This window comes from Callorhinchus milii, unplaced genomic scaffold, assembly GCF_018977255.1.
Source record: "Callorhinchus milii isolate IMCB2004 unplaced genomic scaffold, IMCB_Cmil_1.0 Scaffold5, whole genome shotgun sequence".
In the NCBI taxonomy this organism is placed as follows: Eukaryota; Metazoa; Chordata; class Chondrichthyes; order Chimaeriformes; family Callorhinchidae; genus Callorhinchus; species Callorhinchus milii.
The window spans coordinates 2,825,708-2,846,676 of NW_024704746.1; the positions used below are offsets into that span (position 1 = coordinate 2,825,708).

A 20,969-nucleotide genomic window follows, 5' to 3' on the forward strand; every position below is an offset into this window, starting at 1 on the left:
AGCGCACCCTTCACGCGGGGCAACCTGGAGCACCAGAGGAGAGGCAGAGCGGTGTGGGGGTGGTGTGTATGTGTGTGGGGGGGGTGGAAGGATCTGAATTTCTGTGCTGTCAAGTTTTTGTTTGTAACTTTTGGACTTGGGTTGCTTTTGTAGCTAAGCTCCGTTGATGAGTGAGTCCCCACAAACAGCCATGGAGCGAGCGACTGATTGCATCCGGGGGATTGTTGGCAAGAACACCCCGAGAGAGAAATTCCTTTCGAAGAATTTGCTGGCGAAAGAAGACTGATGTCCACCCAGTTCGCCTGACACCATCCTGGCAGTCGCTTGACGTGTCGTGTCCCCAACTATACATCGTAAACCGAGATATTGTTTCCTAATAGAAATCTATCCTCACCTATTCTTGAAAGAATCGACACTTTCTGCTTCCACCGTCTGTCTCCTGAGGGAGCCTGTTCCATAGGTTTACTACCTACTCGCTCACTAAAGTAGTGCTTCAGCAGATTTATTCTGAATTTACACCGCCCTTCAATCTCAGGCCGTGTCCTCTGGCTCTACCGTTCAGTACAAGATAAAACAGCTTAATGTGGTCCACATTATCTAGTCCCTTCAGAATCTTAAAGACCGTAATCATATCGCCTCTCAACCTTCTCTTCTCCAGCGTGAACAAGCCCAGTTTATCTAATCGCTCCCCATAGTCCAATCCCTCCGTCCCCTCAATCATTTTGGTTGCCCTTCTCTGTATTCTCCCGATCGAGCACTGCTGCGATAGCTTCAATTTATTGTCGATCAGGATCCCCAGGTCCTTTTCATTTTCCTTACGGATTATTTTCCATTTAAATAATAGATCTTTCCTGGATTTTTTTGTCCCCATGTGAAGCACTTTGCATTTCTCTAAATTGAATTTCATCTGCTATCCATCTGCCCAAGTGTGTTCAAGTCCACCTTGTAACCTGTCCTGTTCATTTCTGCAGTCTACCACCTTCATTAGTTTTGTGTTATCTCAATTTTAGCCACTGTGCTTGCAAGGTCGTTTATGAAAATGGTAGATAAAAGAGGTCCCAAATAAAGAGAGAGAGAAAAATGAGAAAGAGAGAGAATGAATGAAAGAGAATGAGAAAGAGAATGAGAAAGAACGAGAAAGTAAGAAAAAGAGAAACATTTATATTTATCATTTACAATACAACACAATACAAAATGCCATTTACGGCGCCCTTCACGTTGGGAGAACGTCCCAAGGCTCTGGACCATCAGGGGTTTGGACCCAAGCTGATGGTTTGGATCGGGAGAGGGCAGGGAGGGTGGCTGAAGGCTCGGTCGAAGAGGAGAGTTTTGACACGCGCCCTGAAGGAGGCAAGGGAGGGAGCGAGGCAAAGAGAATGTGGAATGGAGGCAGAAAGGCTGAAGGCCCAGCCCCTGATGGTTGGGTGGGCCAGACGGGGAACCTAGAGCAGTCCTGAACCTGCTGAGCGCAGGGAGTGGACGGGGGTTTAGCAGATCGCAGAAGTAGGGAGTGGGCCTTGTAGACGAGGACAAGGATTTTGAACTTTATACTCTGGGAATGGGGGAGACAGTGGAGCCGGGCAAGGGTGGGGGTGATGGGGTCATGGAGCCTGCGGAAGGGGACATGAGCTGCAGAGTTCTGGATGATCTGCAGCTTGTGGAGGGAAGAGTTGGGGAGGCCGACAAGCAGACAGTTGGCGTAGTTGAGCCTAGATGTGCTGAATGCATGGATTTAAGGGTTTCGGCAGTGAGGGGGTGAGGCAGTGGCGGAGTCGGGCGATGTTGCGGAGGTGGGGGGAAAGCAGAGCGGGTCATGGCATGGATGTGGGGTAGAAAGGACAATTGAGGGTCAAACAAGATGCCAAGGTTCTGAACTGTCTCGGTGAGGTGGAGTGTGCATCCGTGGATAGATGCACATTTAATATAAAAGCCTCACAGAAAGACAATCCGTGACATGTGAGATAGCGCCCATAACATTGAAACGTAATAACTGTTGAGTATAGTGACTGTGTATTTTGCAGGGGAATACCGCAGCAAATTAGCTCACTGCAACATCCCACAAACAGCTGGGAAGTGAAGGAGAGCTTTTATCTGAGAGCATCGTCAACTAGAACAACAACTTCCAAATCACCTAACTTTCAGCCAAGTCAATAGATTGAGCAAGTAGCCAAACTGCTCTGTCAAGCTCTTCAGTCAAGTCTCTTCAAGGTCAAGTTCATTAACTGCACAAGATATGGGCCAGCTGTGAGTCAGGGACTCTTCAAGGACAGGCTCTTTAATACTGCCTGGGAACGTAATGTGGAACAAGCAAAATAATAATAATAATAATAATCCTTACATTTGATATAGCATCTTATCACTCTGAGATGCCCCAAAGTGCTTCACAGATTATTCTGTAAAGTGAATTGCCTGTATATTTTGTGGGCGAAACGTGGCAGCCAATTGCACACAGTAGCGTCCTACAAACACCCGTGGATTGAGTGACCAAATTATTATTATTTTATTTTGAGGAATTAACAGCCAGGTTTATACTTACTCCTAGGTAAACAGAGGCGGGTGGAATAAGAAAACTTGCTTGAGGTTTGGCTTTTCCCAGGAATTGAATCCAGGTCCTCTCGTTTGCGAGAGCACTCTAACCACTGAGCTACAGGACTCCAAAATAGCAGCTGAATAACAGGCAAGTGAATGAGCCACATAGAGAGATCTCTTAATCCTTCATCAAACCCATGCAAGACACAATCAAATCGTGTCGGAGTCATAAGCACTTTCAGTGATAATGATAATAATGTTCATAAAATTAGCCTGAGATGTGTGGTCTGAGGGAGGGGAAAATGACGGAAAGTGCAAGTTAGGGCTTTAAACACGGGGAGGGAGAGCAGTGTTTATCACGGGTGCCTTCCTTTGCATAAGATGTTAACCAAGGTCCCATCTGCCTGTTCAGGTGGAAGTTAAAGATCCCATGGCACTATTCGACTAGAGAACAAAGTTTCTCTCTCCCAGTGTCCTGGACAACAACACTCCAGATGAAATCGGTCGCTCACTCCATGACTGTTTGTGGGACACTGCGCTGTGCAATTGGCTGCTGCGTTTCAGCCTCAAATTACTCAGTCACTCCACTTTACAGCATAACCTGTGAAGAACTTGGCGACGTCTTGATGACGTGAATAAGGACACTTTATCTCTCTCACCCAAATCCCTCCGGCTCAGCCCCAGTTTCCCCTCTTTTAGATCTCGACTGAAGACCTTCCTCTTCAAGCGAGCTTATGGTCACCTCCCACCTCTCTCTCTCCCCACTGCCAAGCGCTCCAAGACGCTGCTCCGTGTGAAGAGCGCTGTGTAAACGCAAGTGGTTGTTGTTGTTGTATCAAATGCAAACATTACTCTTTCCTCTGTAACCTCCCTCTCCTTCTGCCGGAGAGCAATTCCGCAGGCAGCCAACACATCCCAAACTGAGCGACGCGTGAAACGTTTAATCTGAAAGGATCGGGCACCTCACAGAGGCCTGGGCAAGTATTACCCTGGCAATACGTTGACCCTGTGCAACAGGAGGCTTTACGCAAACAGAGAGGGCAGGGTTTACTGTGGCTGAGGAGGACAAAATGACCGGTCATCAGTCTCGCAACGCAGCAATCTTTTAGGCAAGTATGCCCCAAAGGTGAAGTTCCACAGTCACTTATTTTTATTCAAGATTTAAACTGTTTGCTCTTGCGTTCCATAAAGTTTCTTTGGTTTCAACACTATCCGTCTGAGTCCTGTTCGGGCGGACGTTAACGATCCCGTGGTGTTGTGCGAAAGGGAAAGGGAGTTTCTGTTGGGTAGTGTCCCTGCCTGACATCCCGACCCCTCCCTTCCCCTCGAGTAAAAATTAATCATTCACTTCAAGGCTGCTTGTGATATATTTTGCTGTGCTTAATTTGGCAGCCGTGTTCGCCAACAGACTACGTTCACTGTGTTTGACAGCATTGCTCATGCGAAGTGCTTTGAGATGTCTGATGTCACAGACGCTGCATCAAATGTGAGGATTGTTTTCGTTACCCACACTGAGCAAATGGAGTCACAGGTAACTTAGCCAACCAAGAGAGAGAGAGTGAGAGTATTTGTGTGTGTGTGCGTGTGCGTGCGTGTGTACGTGTGGGGTGGGGGGGGGGGGGGGGGCAGGGGAGGGAGCATTGCATAATTCCGTACAGGGCAAGTACAGAAATGACGCAGCGCTTTTCATGTTAAGATGTCTCAACACGCTTCAAAAGATTTTTCCAAATCAATCCCACTCCCCCCTCTCTCCCCATAGCCCTGCAAACTTGTCCTCCCCAAATAATTATCAGATTGTGCATAATTAGATATCATTTATCGGGGGAATATCAGCCAGGTCACTGCAGAAAGACTCCCTTCTCATTTCCAACAGCGATGTGGAGATCTTCAATGACCACCTGAACACCTTAACGAGATCTAAACAGGTCTGTGGTTATAATAATTTGATGTATTTGATACAGCGCCTCATCACGTCAAGACGTCTCAAAGCGCTTCACAGGATATACTGTAAAGTTGAGTGACTGTGTATTTTGTGGGTACAATTGTGCACAGCGGTGTTCCACAAACAGTCATACATATCGATTCAGGGGGTAATGCTTGCTTATCGGGGTGCATCAAGGAACAATGGGGGGACAGTGGTGTATTGGGCCATATGGGCAGACGGTGCTATATAATAATATTAATTTCATTTGGTGACTTCGCATTGCGAGGACGTCCCAAAGAGATTCACAGTATACACTGTATCACTATACAGGCATGTGTGCGTTTTTTGTGGGCGAAGCAGCCATATATTGGGGGGGGGGGAAAGCAGCATTACACCGGGGGGGAAGCAACATTATATGGGGGGGAAGCAGCGTTATATGGGGGTGGAGGCAGCGCTATGTAGGGGCCAGCGTTATATGGGGTGCTGGGGGGGGGTGGGGGGTCAGTGCTATGTAGGGGCCAGTGTTATATGGGGGGGGGGACAGTGCTATGTAGGGGCAGCGTTATATGGGAGGGGGGGCAGCGTTATATGGGGGGGGCAGTGCTATGTAGGGAGCAGCGTTATAGGGGGGCAGCGTCATATGGGGGGGCAGTGCTATGGAGGGGGCGTTATATGGGGGGAGGCAGTGCTGTGTAGAGGGCAGTGTTATATGGGGGGGTCAGTGCTATGTAGGGCACAGCGTTATATGGGAGGGGGGGACAGTGCTATGTAGGGGGCAGCGTTATATGGGAGAGGGGGCAGTGCTATATAGGGGGCAGCGTTATATGGGGGGCAGCGTTATATGGGTGGGGCCAGTGCTATGTAGGGAGCAGCGTTATAGGGGGGTAGCGTTATATGGGGGGGCAGCATTATATGGGGGGGGCAGTGCTATGGAGGGGGCAGCATTATATGGGGGGAGGCAGTGCTGTGTAGGGGGCAGTGTTATATGGGGGGCAGTGTTATATGGGGGGAGGCAGTGCTGTGTAGGGGGCAGTGTTATATGGGGGGCAGTGTTATATGGGGCAGTGCTGTGTAGAGGGCAGTGTTATATGGGGGGGCAGTGCTGTGTAGAGGGCAGTGTTGTATGAGGGAGCAGTGCTGTGTAGGGGGCAGTGTTATATGGGGGGGCAGTGCTGTGTAGAGGGAAGTGTTATATGGGGGGGGCAGTGCTGTGTAGAGGGCAGCGTTATATGGGGGGCAGTGCTGTGTAGAGGGCAGTGTATGGGGGGCAGTGCTATGGAGGGGGCAGCGTTATATGGGGGGGCAGTGCTGTGTAGGGGGCAGCGTTATATCGGGGGGCAGTGCTGTGTAGAGGGCAGCGTTATATGGGGGGAGGCAGTGCTGTGTAGGGGGCAGTGTTATATCGGGAGGGGCAGTGCTATGGAGGGGCAGCGTTATATGGGGGGAGGCAGTGCTGTGTAGGGGCAGTGTTATATGGGGGACAGTGCTGTGTAGGGGCAGTGTTATATGGGGGGCAGTGTTATATGGGGGGGGCAGTGCTGTGTAGAGGGCAGTGTTATATGGGGGACAGTGCTGTGTAGGGGGCAGTGTTATATGGGGGGGAGGCAGTGCTGTGTAGGGGGCAGCGTTATATCGGGGGGGGCAGTGCTGTGTAGAGGGCAGCGTTATATGAGGGGCAGTGCTATGTAGGGGCAGCGTTATATGGGGGGAGGCAGTGCTGTGTAGGGGGCAGTGTTATATGGGGGGACAGTGCTGTGTAGGGGGCAGTGTTATATGGGGGCAGTGTTATATGGGGGGGCAGTGTTATATGGGGGGGCAGTGTTATATGGGGGGGGCAGTGCTGTGTAGAGGGCAGTGTTATATGGGGGGACAGTGCTGTGTAGGGGGCAGTGTTATATGGGGGGGCAGTGTTATATGGGGGGGGGCAGTGCTGTGTAGAGGGCAGTGTTATATGGGGGGACAGTGCTGTGTAGGGGGCAGTGTTATATGGGGGGGGCAGTGCTATATAGGGTGCGTTATATGGGAGGGGGGGCAGTGCTATGTAGGGGCAGCGTTATATGGGGGGGCAGTGCTATGTAGGGAGCAGCGTTATAGGGGGGTAGCGTTATATGGGGGGGCAGCGTTATATGGGGGGCAGTGCTGTGTAGAGGGCAGCGTTATATCGGGGTTCGTGCGTGTAGATCTGCCAGTTCTCGCGCGGGGCACGTGGTGCGTGGCGGAGCCACCGGGAGGGCCGAGCCCCGGCGTCGGCCACCGCTCACTGCGCCTGCGCCCGCCTGCCCAGTGACGACAGCGGCTCGCGCTGCGCCTGCGCCCTCGCCCGGCCAATGATGGCGGCCGCTCGCACTGCGCCTGCGTCGAGCGGGCCGGGCCGCGGCTTGTCACTCTGCGCCTGCGCCAACCAGGCCCGCGGCTCCTGATCAGGCGGCAGACACATCCTCCTGCCCCGGGCGACAGGCCGCGGCACCCCCGCCCCCCCCTCCCGCTGACGGCGCTGTGTGTCCGCATGCCAGGCCGGCCCGCTGCCGCTCCCCACGCTGGATAGCAAGCTCGGGCCGCTCGATGTGCAGTACAGGGCGGCGGCGGTGGCGGCGCCTCAGCAGCAGCCGCAGCACAAGAGGATGAAGAAGCGCAAGGAGCTGAACGCGCTGATCGGCCTGACCGCCGACGGCAAGAAGAAGAAGCCGAGCAGCTCCGGACACCAGCTCCTGCTCAGGCCCGAGGCCGCCGCGTCCGACTCCGAGTCCACCTCCGAGTACGACGAGTTCCCGCAGAGCGCCACCGGCTCCTCCTTCGTCAAGTGAGTAATCAATAGCCCATCCTCTCTGATTGACAACCAATACCCACAAGCGATCAGCGGTTGAGGACCAATAACAGGTGATCACTGATTAACGATCACTAACTACAAGTGATCACTAATTGACGATCAGTAACAAGTGATCACTGACTAATAATCAATAACGAGTGCTCACTGATTTGTAAACAATAATAACAATAATTAAGTCATAACATGTAATCGATATTTAACGGGTAATACAAATAAACACTGTTGATAATCAGTAACGTGATCAGTAATCGATAACAACAGGTGACCACTGATTAGCAATAAATAAACAGCAATAAAGATATCAGTAATATTTGATATTACTGATAACAGCAATTGACAATCAATAACCGCCACCGGCTCCTCCTTCGTCAAGTAAGTGACGGGCACAGTAATCAATAACAGATACTCTCTAATTGATAACCAATACCAACAAGCGATCAGCGGTTGAGGACCAATAACAGGTGATCACTAATTAATGATCACAAGTGATCACTAAAATTTGACGATCAGTAACAAGTGATCACTAACACTAACTAATAATCAATAACGAGTGCTCACTGATGTATAAGTTGATGCAGTGCCTTATCTGATGGCTGAGACCTCTCACAGTGGTTCACAGGAAGTTACCGACGAGTGTAGTGACAGTTTTGTTTCTTAATGTAATACGCTGTCAGGTTGGCTCGGTTGGTAGCGCTCTCTCGCCTCTGGGTCAATGTGGGGCTTCAAGCCCCCCCCACCCCCCCACCCACAACCCCAATCTTATATAACAACGATCTAATGTTTACATTTAAAATAAGGTCTTGAAAGAGTTTGAAAGATATAAAAACATCCCTATAGTTGACACAGCACCTTTCACGTGGGGAGCACGTCTCAAACCGCTTCGCAGGCTATACTGTAAGGTGCAGTGACTGTGTATTTTGTGGATGAACGCAGCAGCCAGTTTGCGCGTGGCAATGCCCCGCAATCAGCCATGAAGTGAATGAGGGATTTTATTTTGGGGATTTGTCGGCCAGGGGATCGGGGAAGAGAAACTGAACAATAAGAAATGCTAGTGCTCGATGAAAAAAGACTAAGTGTATCTAGTTCACCTTCCACCTTCCTGACGGGTCACATTCGCTCACATATGTCCCGAACTGCGTATGTACTGTATCCCATGATGTTATTTCCTAAAAGAAAACTCTAATCTGTGTTTGAAAGAATCAACACTTCCTACTTCAATCAACTATCTCCCTGGGTTCACTATTCGCTCACTGAAATAGTGTTGGGTAGATTCGTTCTGAATTTCCCCCCCTTCAATCAGCCCTCCTCTGTATCTTCTCGATTTCTCCAATATCCTTTTTGTACTGTGGCGACCAGTATGAATAATACTTAATAATAATACTTATAAAAAATACTCTTGTGTTTCAATGTGTTGCACTTGCACTGTATTTGCCGGGTGTACTGCTTTGATGGGCAAGACAGCTGATACAAAATGATTAACCCATAAAATAATTTCGCAAGTAACTGATCTAACTATGATTTCACAATCTAAGTTAAGCATTTCTGAATATTTGCCTAAAAATGCTCAGGAAAGTAACAAGGAACAGAATTAAGTTAACTTTTCTTGCTTTCGTTCACTTGTTCATGTTGCTGCCTTCAGTCAGGGAACGCCAGGCTGCTTCACAACCCGTCTCCCCCGCCATCGGCAGGCAGACTTTCAGCCATTTTGCATCCATTCCTGACTTCCTCCCACTCGGTCCCACGTCCAAGTGCCATCTCGCAATGTACCTCTTTGACGGTGCTTTCGGTCAACTTAGTGTATTGATTAGAGTGATTGCCTCGCAAGCGAGAGGACTCGGGTTCGATTCCCAGGCGGGGCGAAACATTAGGCAAGTTTCCTTACTCTGTTTACCTAGCTGTAAGTAGGAACCTGATTGCTAGTCGATTGGCGGATCCAGATGTAATAATCCCCTCCAAAAAAATTGATCACTCAATCTACTACTATTTGTATGCAATTGCAGCCCACAAAATATACAGTCTATTCACTTACAGTATGTTCAGTATATTGAGACATCTCAACAACATGATAAGGCGCTACATCAAATGCAAGAGTTATTATCTTTCTTCTGCCCACCTTTCTTGGTGCACCCCCCCCCCCCCCCCGAGCTCAGGTGCCTAACCAGCATTGTAGAGCGTCTTTGAGATACCCTTTAAATACATGTAAATTGTAATATGATCTGACATCCTCCTTCAGGTGGGTAGAGAAACGAATGGAATGAGTTGTGAGGAGTGGTGTCTGTGTCCTGTCCAGTGCAGCATCACTGGGATGTATGTGCCTGTTCAGGTGGACCACAATCCCGCTCCACTCAGAAACCAGAAAGAAATTTATCTCCATATCCTAGCCACCAATACTCCTAGATAGTTGAACAGCGAGCTTTTGTCTCAGAGAGAAAAACGCTATAAGTGATAATGAATGGGACAAAATATTACTGACCTGTGCTAACCAGAAACACAATACACCCAGCTTCTGACTAATTAGCTTGCTTCCCGCACGAATAAATGTTTATCAAGGTGCAGGTCCCTTATGTCGCTCGTTGAACAGGAAATGACCAAATGTCACTTCCTGGGTGCTGTGTATCAGTGTTTACCATTTACTGGAGGAGTTCAAGGTCGGTGGTGAAAGTTGCACTCCATCGTCCGTTTCATGTCCATTTAGAATCCTACAGAACGGAAGGAGGCCATTCGGCCCATCGTGCCTGCGCTGGCTGTATGAAAAAGCTACCAACTAGTCCCACTCCGTCGCTTTTTTCCCCCCGAGGCTTGCAACTTTTTTTATTTTCAAGTATCCAATTGCCCTCTGGAAAATGAAAATTATTCTTGAATCTGCTTCCACCGTTCTTTCAGGCAGTGCCATTCCAGACCGTAGCAACTCGCTGCTTTTATATATAAAAAAAACTCCTCCTGATCTCACTCCTCATTTCAATCCAGCTTTTCTTTTTCCCATTGCAGGGGAGGTTTCATGAAATGTTGCAAGATATGCTACCCTCTGTGTGCGTTTGTGCTGTTGGTTGCTTGTGTGGTGGCCTGTATTGGATTGGTCTGGATGCAAGTTGCCTTGAAAGAAGATCTGGATGCACTGAAAGAAAAGTTCAGAACGTGTAAGTACACTACGCTTTTTAAGATTCTCAAGGGACTGGTTAATGTACACCATGATAAGCTGTTTTATCTTGTCCAGAACAATACAACCAGAGGACAGGGCCAGCAATTGAAGGGGGTGAATTTGAAACAAATCTGCGAAAACACTATTGGAGTGAGTGAGCAAATCAAAGGAAAATCTGAAAATGAATAAATCATTGGTGGTGTGACCTCACTTGAAATACTGTGTTCAGTTCTGGTCACTGCAATATAAAAAAGGATATTGCAGCGATTGAGAGGAGGGCAACCAAAATGATTGAGGGGATAGAGAGACCAGATTACGAGGAGCGATTAGATAAACTGGGCAACTGGAGAACAGAAGGTTGAGGTGATATGATTACGGTCTTTGAGATTCTGAAGGGAATAGATAATATAATGAGCTGTTTTAACTTGTCCAGAACATTAGAACCGGAGGATACAGCCTGCAATTGAAGGATAGTGTAAATTCAAAAAAAAATCTGCAGAAACACTATTTCAGTGAGCGAGCAGTAGGCAGAACGGTGGAAACAGAAAGTCTTGATTCTTTCAAAAGCAAATTAGATAGGTTTCTTTTAGGAAATAATATTGTGGAATACAATATATAGTTTGGGACACTACATGTCATGCGACTGCCAGAATGGTGGAAGGTGAACTGAATGGTCCTTGGTCTTCTTTTGTCCAGCAAATTCTTATGTTCTTGTTGCAACGGGTGGCCTCAATCCTGTAGCGTAGTGGTTAGCCCGCTGGCCTCGCAAGCGAGAGCACCTGGGTTCGATTCCCGGGAATAATAAATCCCTTTTAAAAAAAATCAATCCATGACTGTTTGAGGGACACTGCTGTGTGCAATTGGCTGCCGCATTCTGCCCATAAAATATACGTCTATTCACTGTGAAGCGCTTTGAGACGTCTCGAAGATGTGATAAGGCGCTATACGCAAAGATTATTATTAACAATTGTTTGTCGTGGCAGGGTGGGGAGATGAATGACGCAAACGCCACGTCAAAGGATGTGTAGGAATTGGGCTGAGACAGCACAGTCAGGTCTCAGGGGAATAGGACTCAGTTTTGTTAGTGAAGCGTTTCCGTAGTTTGTGATGATCAAAGACTTTTTCAGGTCTGTCGGAAGCAAATGTTTTGAACAGCTGTTGTAAGCTGCTTTCTGATCTATTGTGCGGTGTGAGTTACAGCTTGGGGCTGAATTGCAAGAAGGTAGATCATGTAGAAATTACACGTGGGGGCGTGCGACAAATCGAGTATTGACGGCAAATTATTTTTCTTTTCTCTCTGTAACTCTCCTGTCATAACTTGGTACAGGGGTCTGCTTTATATGCGTCATGTCCTTCGGATGAGATGTTAAACTGAGGTCCCGTCTACCTGTTCATGTGGATGTTAAAGATCCCGTGACACTATTCGTGAAGAGGAGGGAGTTCCTCTCTCACAGTGTCCTGACCAACAACCCCCCAAATAAAATTGGGTCACTCATCCCATGGCTGTTTGTGGGACGCTGCTGGGTGCAGTTGGTTGAAGCGTTTTGTCCACAAAATACACACTTTACAGTAAATCCTATGAAGTGCTTTGAGACATCTCCCAAGATGTGATAAGGCACTGTATCAAATGCAAGGATTATTATTATTATCATCACAAACTTCTGGGACTAAACCCCAAAGGCTGCTAGAAACATAGAAATCTTTAGCACAGAATGAGGCCATTCGGCCCATCAAGTCTGCAGCGGCTCATAGAGCAAGGAGATCGCTTTGGTCCCACCGCCCCACCTTACCCCCATTCCCCTTCAAGCTGCTCTCTGATATGTCTGTCTACTTCCCTCTTGAAAGCAAAAGTGGACTCCCAACTCCACGACCCTGATTGGCAGCACATTCCGCACTCCTTTCACTGTTCTTGGAGCTGTATCTCCAAGTCCCCGCCCAATGGAAATAGCTTCTCCCTATTGACCCCTATTCATTGTGAACTTATATCGAGACCCCTTCAACCTCCTCTGCTCCAATGAAAACAGACCCAGCCTCTCCAATCTCTCATCATAACTAGGATCATCACTAGTTGGCAACCTGTTGGTTAGTGTTGGCAGAGTATTAAACTGTTGGGACAATGCAGTCCAGGACACTACCACATGTGTAAATGTTGTTGTTGTATTGCACTCAAACCCAGCTATTGGGAATGGGAACCACTTTTACCAGTGCTTTTCTCTTGCCCCCACCCTTCAAAGTATACAGTCAATTCACTTTACAGTATATTCTATGAAGCTCTTTGAGACATCTCAACGACGTGATAAGGCGCTATAACAAATGCAAGTATTATTATTGTTTTTTTTACAAAACACTTAGAAGCTGATTAATATTCGTACCAACTAACTCTGGTTGAAACGGAATTTATAAAAGCTGTTAAGATATGCGAAAAAGAAAAAGTACAAAGGGGAGTGGGAGGAAATGGATGACTCTTTCAGAGAGCCAACTTCCATTATAACTTCCATTATTCTCCCACTCACTGCTGAGGCTCAGACTAATTCAACACAAGACAGCTGGGAGCATTCCTGGCCTGTATTACTCAGCAACGCATTATACGGCTCATTTGCCCTTTGAGGCATGAAATGAGTTCATGAATACCATTTGTGTTTTGTTAGAAAATAAAAACTCTTCGCCAATAGAGTTGTTGTCAAACAGCCGAGTGTTGGACTAGGCTGGGACAAATGTGCCTGCCTGGGTTCTGCATGAGGGCTGTTCCACTGAGACTGGAATAGACGGGTTTGTTGGGGCATTTTATGGTGCACTTTATCGAGCTTTTACTCAGTGTTGCGCACGATCTGGAAATGCTTCTGATGATGATGTTTAATAATAACTTTTGCATTTGATATGGCGCCTTATCACGTTGTGAAGACATCTCAAGGCGCTTTACGGGATATACCGTAAAGTAAAGTGTTTTGTGGGTAAAACGCGGCAGCCAATTGAGAACAGCAGTGTCCCACACGCAATGGTGTATTGAGTGACCATATTATTATTTTAAATATATATATTTATATATAATATATTTTGTGGATAAAACGCAGCAGCCAGTTTGCGTATAGCAATATCCCACAAACAGATGCTACCCCATGTGAAAGAAAGACCCTATATATATATATATATATATATATATGCAAGTTGTTGTTGCTTTGAACATTACTACCATGCGAGCAGGATCTCTGCTGGTTCTGAGTAGAATCATTTGGCTACAGCTAGCCAAGTCCACATTAATCCAAGTGATTTTCCACCAGCCTGCAAGTCTAACTCATCAGTCAAACTTGGCTGTTAGACAAGGTCCTGATAGGTAAGCTGTCTGCAAAATATAAACAGTGCTTCTTACTAATAAGGTGCAACAAAATGTTATTTATTTAGAACATCAAATTATCTTTTAGCATTAGCAGGATAGGAGGCTACCATAGCATGTCAAGCCACATGCAAGGTTAAATAACATGCGTGGGATGAAAATCTTGATGAAGCTTATGGAATCCAGCAGCAAGTTGTAAATTGATTGGATAGTTGAAAAAAAAGTGTATTAATGGTAATTGTTCTACTTTGATCGCAAAGTACCCCAGGGATCAGCCGCAGGTCCCCCTCAATGTAATTGTAAGGGAATTGTTAGTTGTGTGAGTTGGTTTAGCGTTGAATCAGACGGGAAAGCTGACTGATCCTGAGGGAGATATCCTTTAGAGAGACCTGCAGATTGCTGGGTTGAAGCACGGCGTTTGTTAAAAGAAATTTAATTGAAATGAAAGCGTTTTTTAGTGCATCATTTGCTGTGCACAATTGGCTGCCACGTTTCACCCACAAAATATAGTCATTCCACTTTACAGTACATTCCGTGAAGCGGTTTGAGACATCTCGAAGACGTGATAAGGCACTATATCAAATGCAAGAATTATTGTTATATAAGCTGCTGGGAACAATAAGATTGGCCCATTGGAGGGTTTGGTATGTGGGTTGAATTTTTAAATGTTTAAGAACTCGCATGAATGCCAATTCACAACCAGCTTCCGCATGACAACATCACCAGTTTCAAAACCAAAATTAATAATGGCCTTGCAATTTCTAAGCCACTTTTATGGAAGGAATAAAACGAGCTTCATGGGAGCGCAAAGTACAATATTCTCCTCAATCGCTAGGGTGACACGTAGCTAAATTAGAGGTTTAGGTACATATTTACTGTAATAAACAGATCGAGTGTAGTAATATTGTGTACTGAACTATTGGTAATTGGCTGCCACGTTTCGCTCACAAATATTCAGTCTATTCACTTTACAGCATATTCTGTGAAGCGTCTAGAAAACTTGAAAAGCGCCATATTAAATGAAAGAATTATTATTATTTCAACATCATCCACTTCAGACTGGAGCAAATTTTTAAGCCTAACTGTTTGAATGATTCAACAGCTCAAAGTGCAAATAGCTTAGGTGTTTAAGGGCATTTGCTCTGAGCCCCTGTTTAAATTGCGATAAAATGGTGGACTTGTATTTTTGGGGAAAAATAAATATTTAAAGCACAGAGAAGATGATAGGAAAGTGGGATTAGAGAAAGCAACTGCTGTGAACAAATGGCTCCCACATTTCGCCTACAAAATATACAGTCAATTCGCTATACAGTACATTCTGTAAAGCGCTTTGAGATGTCTCGAAGACGCTATAAGGCACTTCTCTTCAACCGTGCCTTCAGCTCCCCTCTCGACTCTCTACCCCCTCCTCGCTTCCTCCCTTCCCTCCCCTCCCCCTGACCATTTCCCCCCTGCTCGGGTCCCCCCCAACTGTCCAGCGCCTCAGGACGTCCTACCGACGTGAAAGGCGCTCTATGAATGGAATCTTGTTGTTGTTGTATATCAAATGCAATGATTATTCTTATGAGTTGATGGGGAAAAGAAACACCAGAAGACTTGATGGGACTGTCATTCGGCTGTTATCATTCAAAACTGTTTTCAGTTCTGTAAAATAGGGTTTTTAGAGAATGTCTAATAATAACCAGATTTTCTGTAAACTGTTACAGTACATTGCCTCACTTGCCTTTCATTCATTCACAACTTTAGATTATTTAGTAAGTGTTTTAGCCGTGTTTCATCCAGTATAGTAAAAGGATTATATAGCTTGAGGAGAGCAGGAGAAACCCACAATAACTGTTCTCATTTATTAGTAATGATAATAATAATAATCCTTGCATTTAATATAGTGCCTTATCACATTGTTGAGACATCTCAAAGCACTTCACAGAATACATTGTAAGTAGATTTTGTGATCTTTTGGGTGAAATGCAGCAGCCAATTGCACACAGCAAATGATGCACTGAAAAGTTTTTGTGAAATCAGTAATATAATAATCCTTACAATTGGTGTAGCAGATATTCACGTCTTTGAGACGTCTCAAAGCGCTTCACAGAATATACTGTAAAGTGAATTGACTGTATGTATTGTGGGTGAAACGGGGCAGCCAATTGCGCACAGCAGTGTCCCACAAACAGTCGTGGATTGAGTGCCCAAATAATTTTACAGTTTATATTGAAGGAATTATTGACCCCAGAAATGCGATCCACCAATCGACTAGCAACCAGGTTCCTACTTACTGCTAAGTATACAGAGGCGCGGGGAGCAAGGAAACTTGCCCAACATTTCACCCTGCCCGGGAATCAAACCTAGGTCCTCTCGCTTGTGAGGCGAGTGCTCTAACTACTACGTTACAGGACTCTGCAATTGCACAAGTTTACAGACCAAGTGACCTGTGACATACACTACACTGACTGTGTATGATGCTTGCCATTGTTAATGGTCGCTGGCCATTACACTACAGGACTCCATTTATTAATTCCCATCCGTGTAAAGAAATACTTCCTTGTGTCCTCTTACTCAGCTGCCTTGCCATACCTGAAAAGTATTGTTCTGGGTTTACTCTCTCAAGAGGCAACGGGTACTGCTGTTTGCTTCTTGTTGTTATTCTCTGTCTCAGGAGCAGTATAATCTATATCATCTTTCCATAATTGTGCCCCTCTCTGCCAAATGTTCATTGTTATTGATGGCAAGTTCTCTAAATTGCTTTGCAGCAGATAACAGCAAGGTCCCATGTGCTGTGGCAGCCCTATTTATCTAAACTGGAAAAAAAACACGTATTCGTATCCTGTAATATTGCAAACGATTTCTCATCGTGTGCAGAAGACATCACGTTCTAATCTTCAACACAAAACTTTTTTATTTTAACCCTGCAGTTGATTCCAGCCAAAAGTCCTCATTGAGCGGGGTGCCACGGCTAAATGAGGAGGTGCTTTCGGTTCAGAAGGGTTTGGCCAACTTGGACACAGGCGATCGAGGCATTAACAAAATCTGGAGCAACCTCACCGAGCTGAATAATCAGGTAAGAGGAGAAGGCTCTCATTGCAGAACTGAGACTAGGAAGAACATGCATAACAATAATAATAATATTAATAATTGTGTTTGATATAGTGTCTTATCACATCTTTGAGAAGTCTTAAAGCGCTTCACAGTATATACTGTAAAATGAATTGACTTTGTATTTTGTGGGTGAAACGCGGCAGCCGATTTTCATGGGATTATTACCCCCAGAAAAGTGACCCATCAATTGACTAACAACCGGGTTCATACTTACTGCTAGGTAAATAGGTGTGTGGAGTCAGGAAATTTGCCTAACGTTTTGCTCTACCAGGGAATCAAACTTGGGTCCTCTTGCTTGTAAGGCGAGTGCTCTAACCATCACCCACAAAATCCCACGATGGTTTGTGGGACGCTGGTGTGGGCAATTGGCTGCCGCGTTTCGCTCACAGAATACAAAGTCAATTCACTTTACAGTATATTCTGTGAAGAGCTTTGAGACGTCTCAATGACGTGATAAGGCGCTGTATTAAATGCAAGGATTGTTATTATTAATTCCTCTTGAATTTGCTGATCCATTCTGCCTCCCTGAGAAATCCATTCCACATTTGCAACACTCTCTGTAAAGTATGTTGGTATGGGATTTTTTTCAAAAAAGGCATATAGGACGGTATCGCTATTGATGGTTTTTAAAACAGGTTTCATTGTAAAGCGATATAGCATTCCTTGGAAAATGTAGCATTGATGTTTGATCTGATTCGGTTTCTTTAAGCTATTAAAGTCCTGAAAGTGTTATTTGACGTGACCCCTTCTGTCTGCTTATAGGTGACAGACTGTTTCTCTTTTTATACATGTGGTTTCTCAAGATAAGGCTGCGTCTTAGGATAACGATGGATTAAAATTGAAAGTGTGGCCCTTTGAATCCAGCTTGTGTGTGTGTGTGTGCGTGCATGCACCTGTGTGCTGACTGTGTAGAACTTACAACAGCCTGACTAAGCTCCTTGTCAAACCTTGCAAAGCTGGAAGCTAGTTTCCTTTTTGCACAGTGGGCATCAGCGACAACATCGACCTGCCCTTCATGTGGAGCAGCATCTTGGAGCTCACAGTAATAATGGAGCTTGATGTCAAGCCGGTGAGAGAGGGGAGACAACCACAGTCACAGTCAAGTGTGACCTGACTTGAGACCAACATAGCTTGCCATAGCTTGTTCAGTTACAATCACACTACCCGTTAGGGCTTTGGCTGCAGGGTTAACAGGAGCTGAGTGGGATGACTCCCTGCCCCCAGTGACTGGTCTGCCCTTCCAGGTTCTGCCGATGGGCAGGGCTGTCATCAGCAGTGCCCTGGAATATTGCGGACCCACCTGCCTCAGGAACCATACTAGAGACTGTCACAGAGGTTGACATTTCATTGTGAGAGATGTCACTTTGGAGCTAGCTTGTCATCAAGATGAGACCACCCTCCCCACACATCTCCCCTCCCCCCTCAGCCCCCCCCCCCCCCGAGGACGGTTACTGGATGGTCTTTAGACATAACAATAATAATTCGTGCATTGATATTTCTTCGAGATGTCTCAAACTCAGGGTCGATGAGTGGCTGAGTGAGAAGCCGGTCCCGGAAATCCCTTACAAGCCTCTGATCATTACCTTGGCAAGTCCTCCTAATGTGAAAAACGCTGCATAAGCAGGAGAGGGCTGTTGTATTCCCGTGGGGAAAACACACCAGCACAATTGAATAGTCTGTTCAAAGCTGTAACATCCTATAAAGGCGCACCCAGTGCGATGCTAGACCATACAGATCCCGTTTGTTTCAGTTCAGTAACGTCAGTTACTGCATGATCACAGAGAAGAGATTAATCGGACACTGCCTGTGATGTAACTGAAATTTTATCCATCGCCACTCCAGCGAGGGACAGCAGCTTTGCAGCTGAGTGACCCTCCGGCTAAGCTCTTGTGCCGTGACAATGCATGTCGTTTATTGTAGCTCAAATACAAATGCTTAACCTAATTTTTAATGCTTGCTTGAATATAGTTTACAATGGTTCTGCTTACATTCGCATCGAAAGAAATTCTGTCACTGATTCCTTCCAGGGCAATAATCCCTCCCCAGAAAAATTGGTCCGTCAATCCGTGACTGTTTGTGAGCAGTTGCGGCAGACGACTGCTCACAAACAGTCGCAGTTGGTCCACAAAATATGCAGTTAATTCACTTTACAGTGAAGCACTTTGAGACATCTCTACGACGTGATAAGGAGCTATATCAAATGCAAGGTTTATTATTACTATTATAATTATTGTACACGAGGTAGAAATGTGGGGAGAGAGAAAGATAGTCTGTAGCTTGTGGCCTAGGATTCGCTCCAGTGTGTAGATATGCGTTGGGTGTAAGTCCGCAGAAGGTCAATACGGTCACAGTGACCTCACTGTCTGTTTCGTTGTGGAATGTGTCTGACAGATAGCCAGCAACGGTTGTATTTAGTCTTACACTGCCCTAATGGCTGTGCACCCTCATCCTCTCCCCCGTCACCTCCCGGGCGGATTTTTCTAATGGGCTCCACCATCCGTAAACTTCAAGTTAGCTCAGAACTCCGCCGGCAACAAACTCTGCCTGTCCATCATCCCGTTTCTCGCCAGGCTCTGCTGCCTTCCGTCTCAGGGAATCGATTTCAAGCTCCTCGCCTATAAATCACTTCATGCTGGAGCAGGGGAGGAAAAGAGGTAAACAGTTTATAATTGGGAGCTGCAGAGTCGCTGCTCGGAATGCCGTGGCTCTATTCCAACTCACATTTGTGTCTCGGCAGCGAGCTGTGTAAACACATCGAGTGTTTGGGCAGTGAGGCAGAATAACAGCCCATTCCAGTAATGAAGATCTTTGCTGTAATGTAAGCAGGCAGCAATATTCTCTGCAATTTCTTCTAAACTCTATAGTCTTGATGTTACCTGTCCATCAAATAATATTGGGAGGACCAGCTCGGCACGGTGAATAGTACCCACTTGTCATGAACTCAGCTGGACTTTGTACTCAGCTCACATGCTTTGACCTCATAGAATCGTGCAATACAATACAAAATTGCATTTATAGAGTGCCCTTCACACTGGGAGGACGTCCCAAAGCACATAAGGAGGCCATTCGGCCCATCGTGCCTGTGCCGGCTATTTGAAAGAGCTACTAACTAGTCCCACTTCCTCGCTCTTACCCCATAGCCTTGTTAAAAAAAAATCTTTTTTAAGTACCTATCTAATATTCTTCTGAAAGCTACTATCGAATCTGCTTTCAGGCAGTGCGTTCCAAACTGTAACAACTCTCTGGGGGGGAAAAAAAAGTCTCCTCTTCTCCCCACCAGTTCTTTTGACAATTATCTTAAATCAGTGTCCTCGAGTTGCGGGGAATATATTTTTAAATGTAAAAGCTGTAACTTGTTCCACAACTGCAGCAAACATACTGTCGTAGATTCTGGATACTTCAAGTCTGCTTTGATCGCCGTATTTGTACCTCGGCTTAATGGAAGCTTAAACCATCCATTACACACTATCGGTGTAGATGTGTGTGTTCTCGGTGCATTGGCAAGCTGTGCAGTTTTAGCTGGTGGGACTACAGCATTTACCCCCACGCACACTCCTGGGTCTCCAAGCCTTGGCTCTTGCCTGCTTGCAACTAATATACTCCAGGATTATGTAGGCGGGGTGCGTCCCTCCAGGGAGAGAGTGCACATTCCATTCCAGACACGAAATCTCTGGGTGTAGGTGGCACACACAGCCCCTTTGTCAAAATAAGTCTTCCGCCCATAAAATATGCTGTCAATTCACATTTGTTGGACACTGCTATGCATAATTGGTTGCTGAATTTGCCTACAAGTACACAGTCACTACACTTCCATCTAAATCCTCCGAAGCTCTTTGCGACATTGACAATGTGCTATGGTGATAATGAAGTGAAAGGATTAATATATAAAACAACAACAACAACTTGGATTTACATAGCGCCCTCCACGCCGGACGGCGTCTCAGAGCGCTTCACAATAACGGATCCCGCGGTCGAGCCAGGGGGAGGGGGAGGAAGGTGACCAAAGGCACGGTCGAAAAGAAAGGTCTTCAGCCGAGACCTGAAAAAAGGAAGAGAGGGGCGAGGCGAAGGGAGTGAGGAAGGACGTTCCTGAGCCTCGGGGCATAGTGGCTGAAGGCACGGC

General features: G+C 46.2%; 1 protein-coding gene across 1 annotated transcript in view; it reads left to right on the forward strand.

Moving 5' to 3' along the window:
• The first annotated feature begins 3,936 nt into the window (after positions 1-3,936).
• The window catches only part of efcab14 (EF-hand calcium binding domain 14), a 48,352-nt gene continuing 31,319 nt past the window's right edge, over positions 3,937-20,969 (forward strand). The window contains exons 1-4 of the mRNA XM_042335505.1: positions 3,937-4,060; positions 6,967-7,253; positions 10,269-10,417; positions 16,663-16,808. Of these exons, the coding sequence (XP_042191439.1) occupies positions 3,986-4,060; positions 6,967-7,253; positions 10,269-10,417; positions 16,663-16,808 (657 nt within the window). The 5' untranslated portion in view covers positions 3,937-3,985. The remainder of the gene's footprint in view (positions 4,061-6,966; positions 7,254-10,268; positions 10,418-16,662; positions 16,809-20,969) is intronic.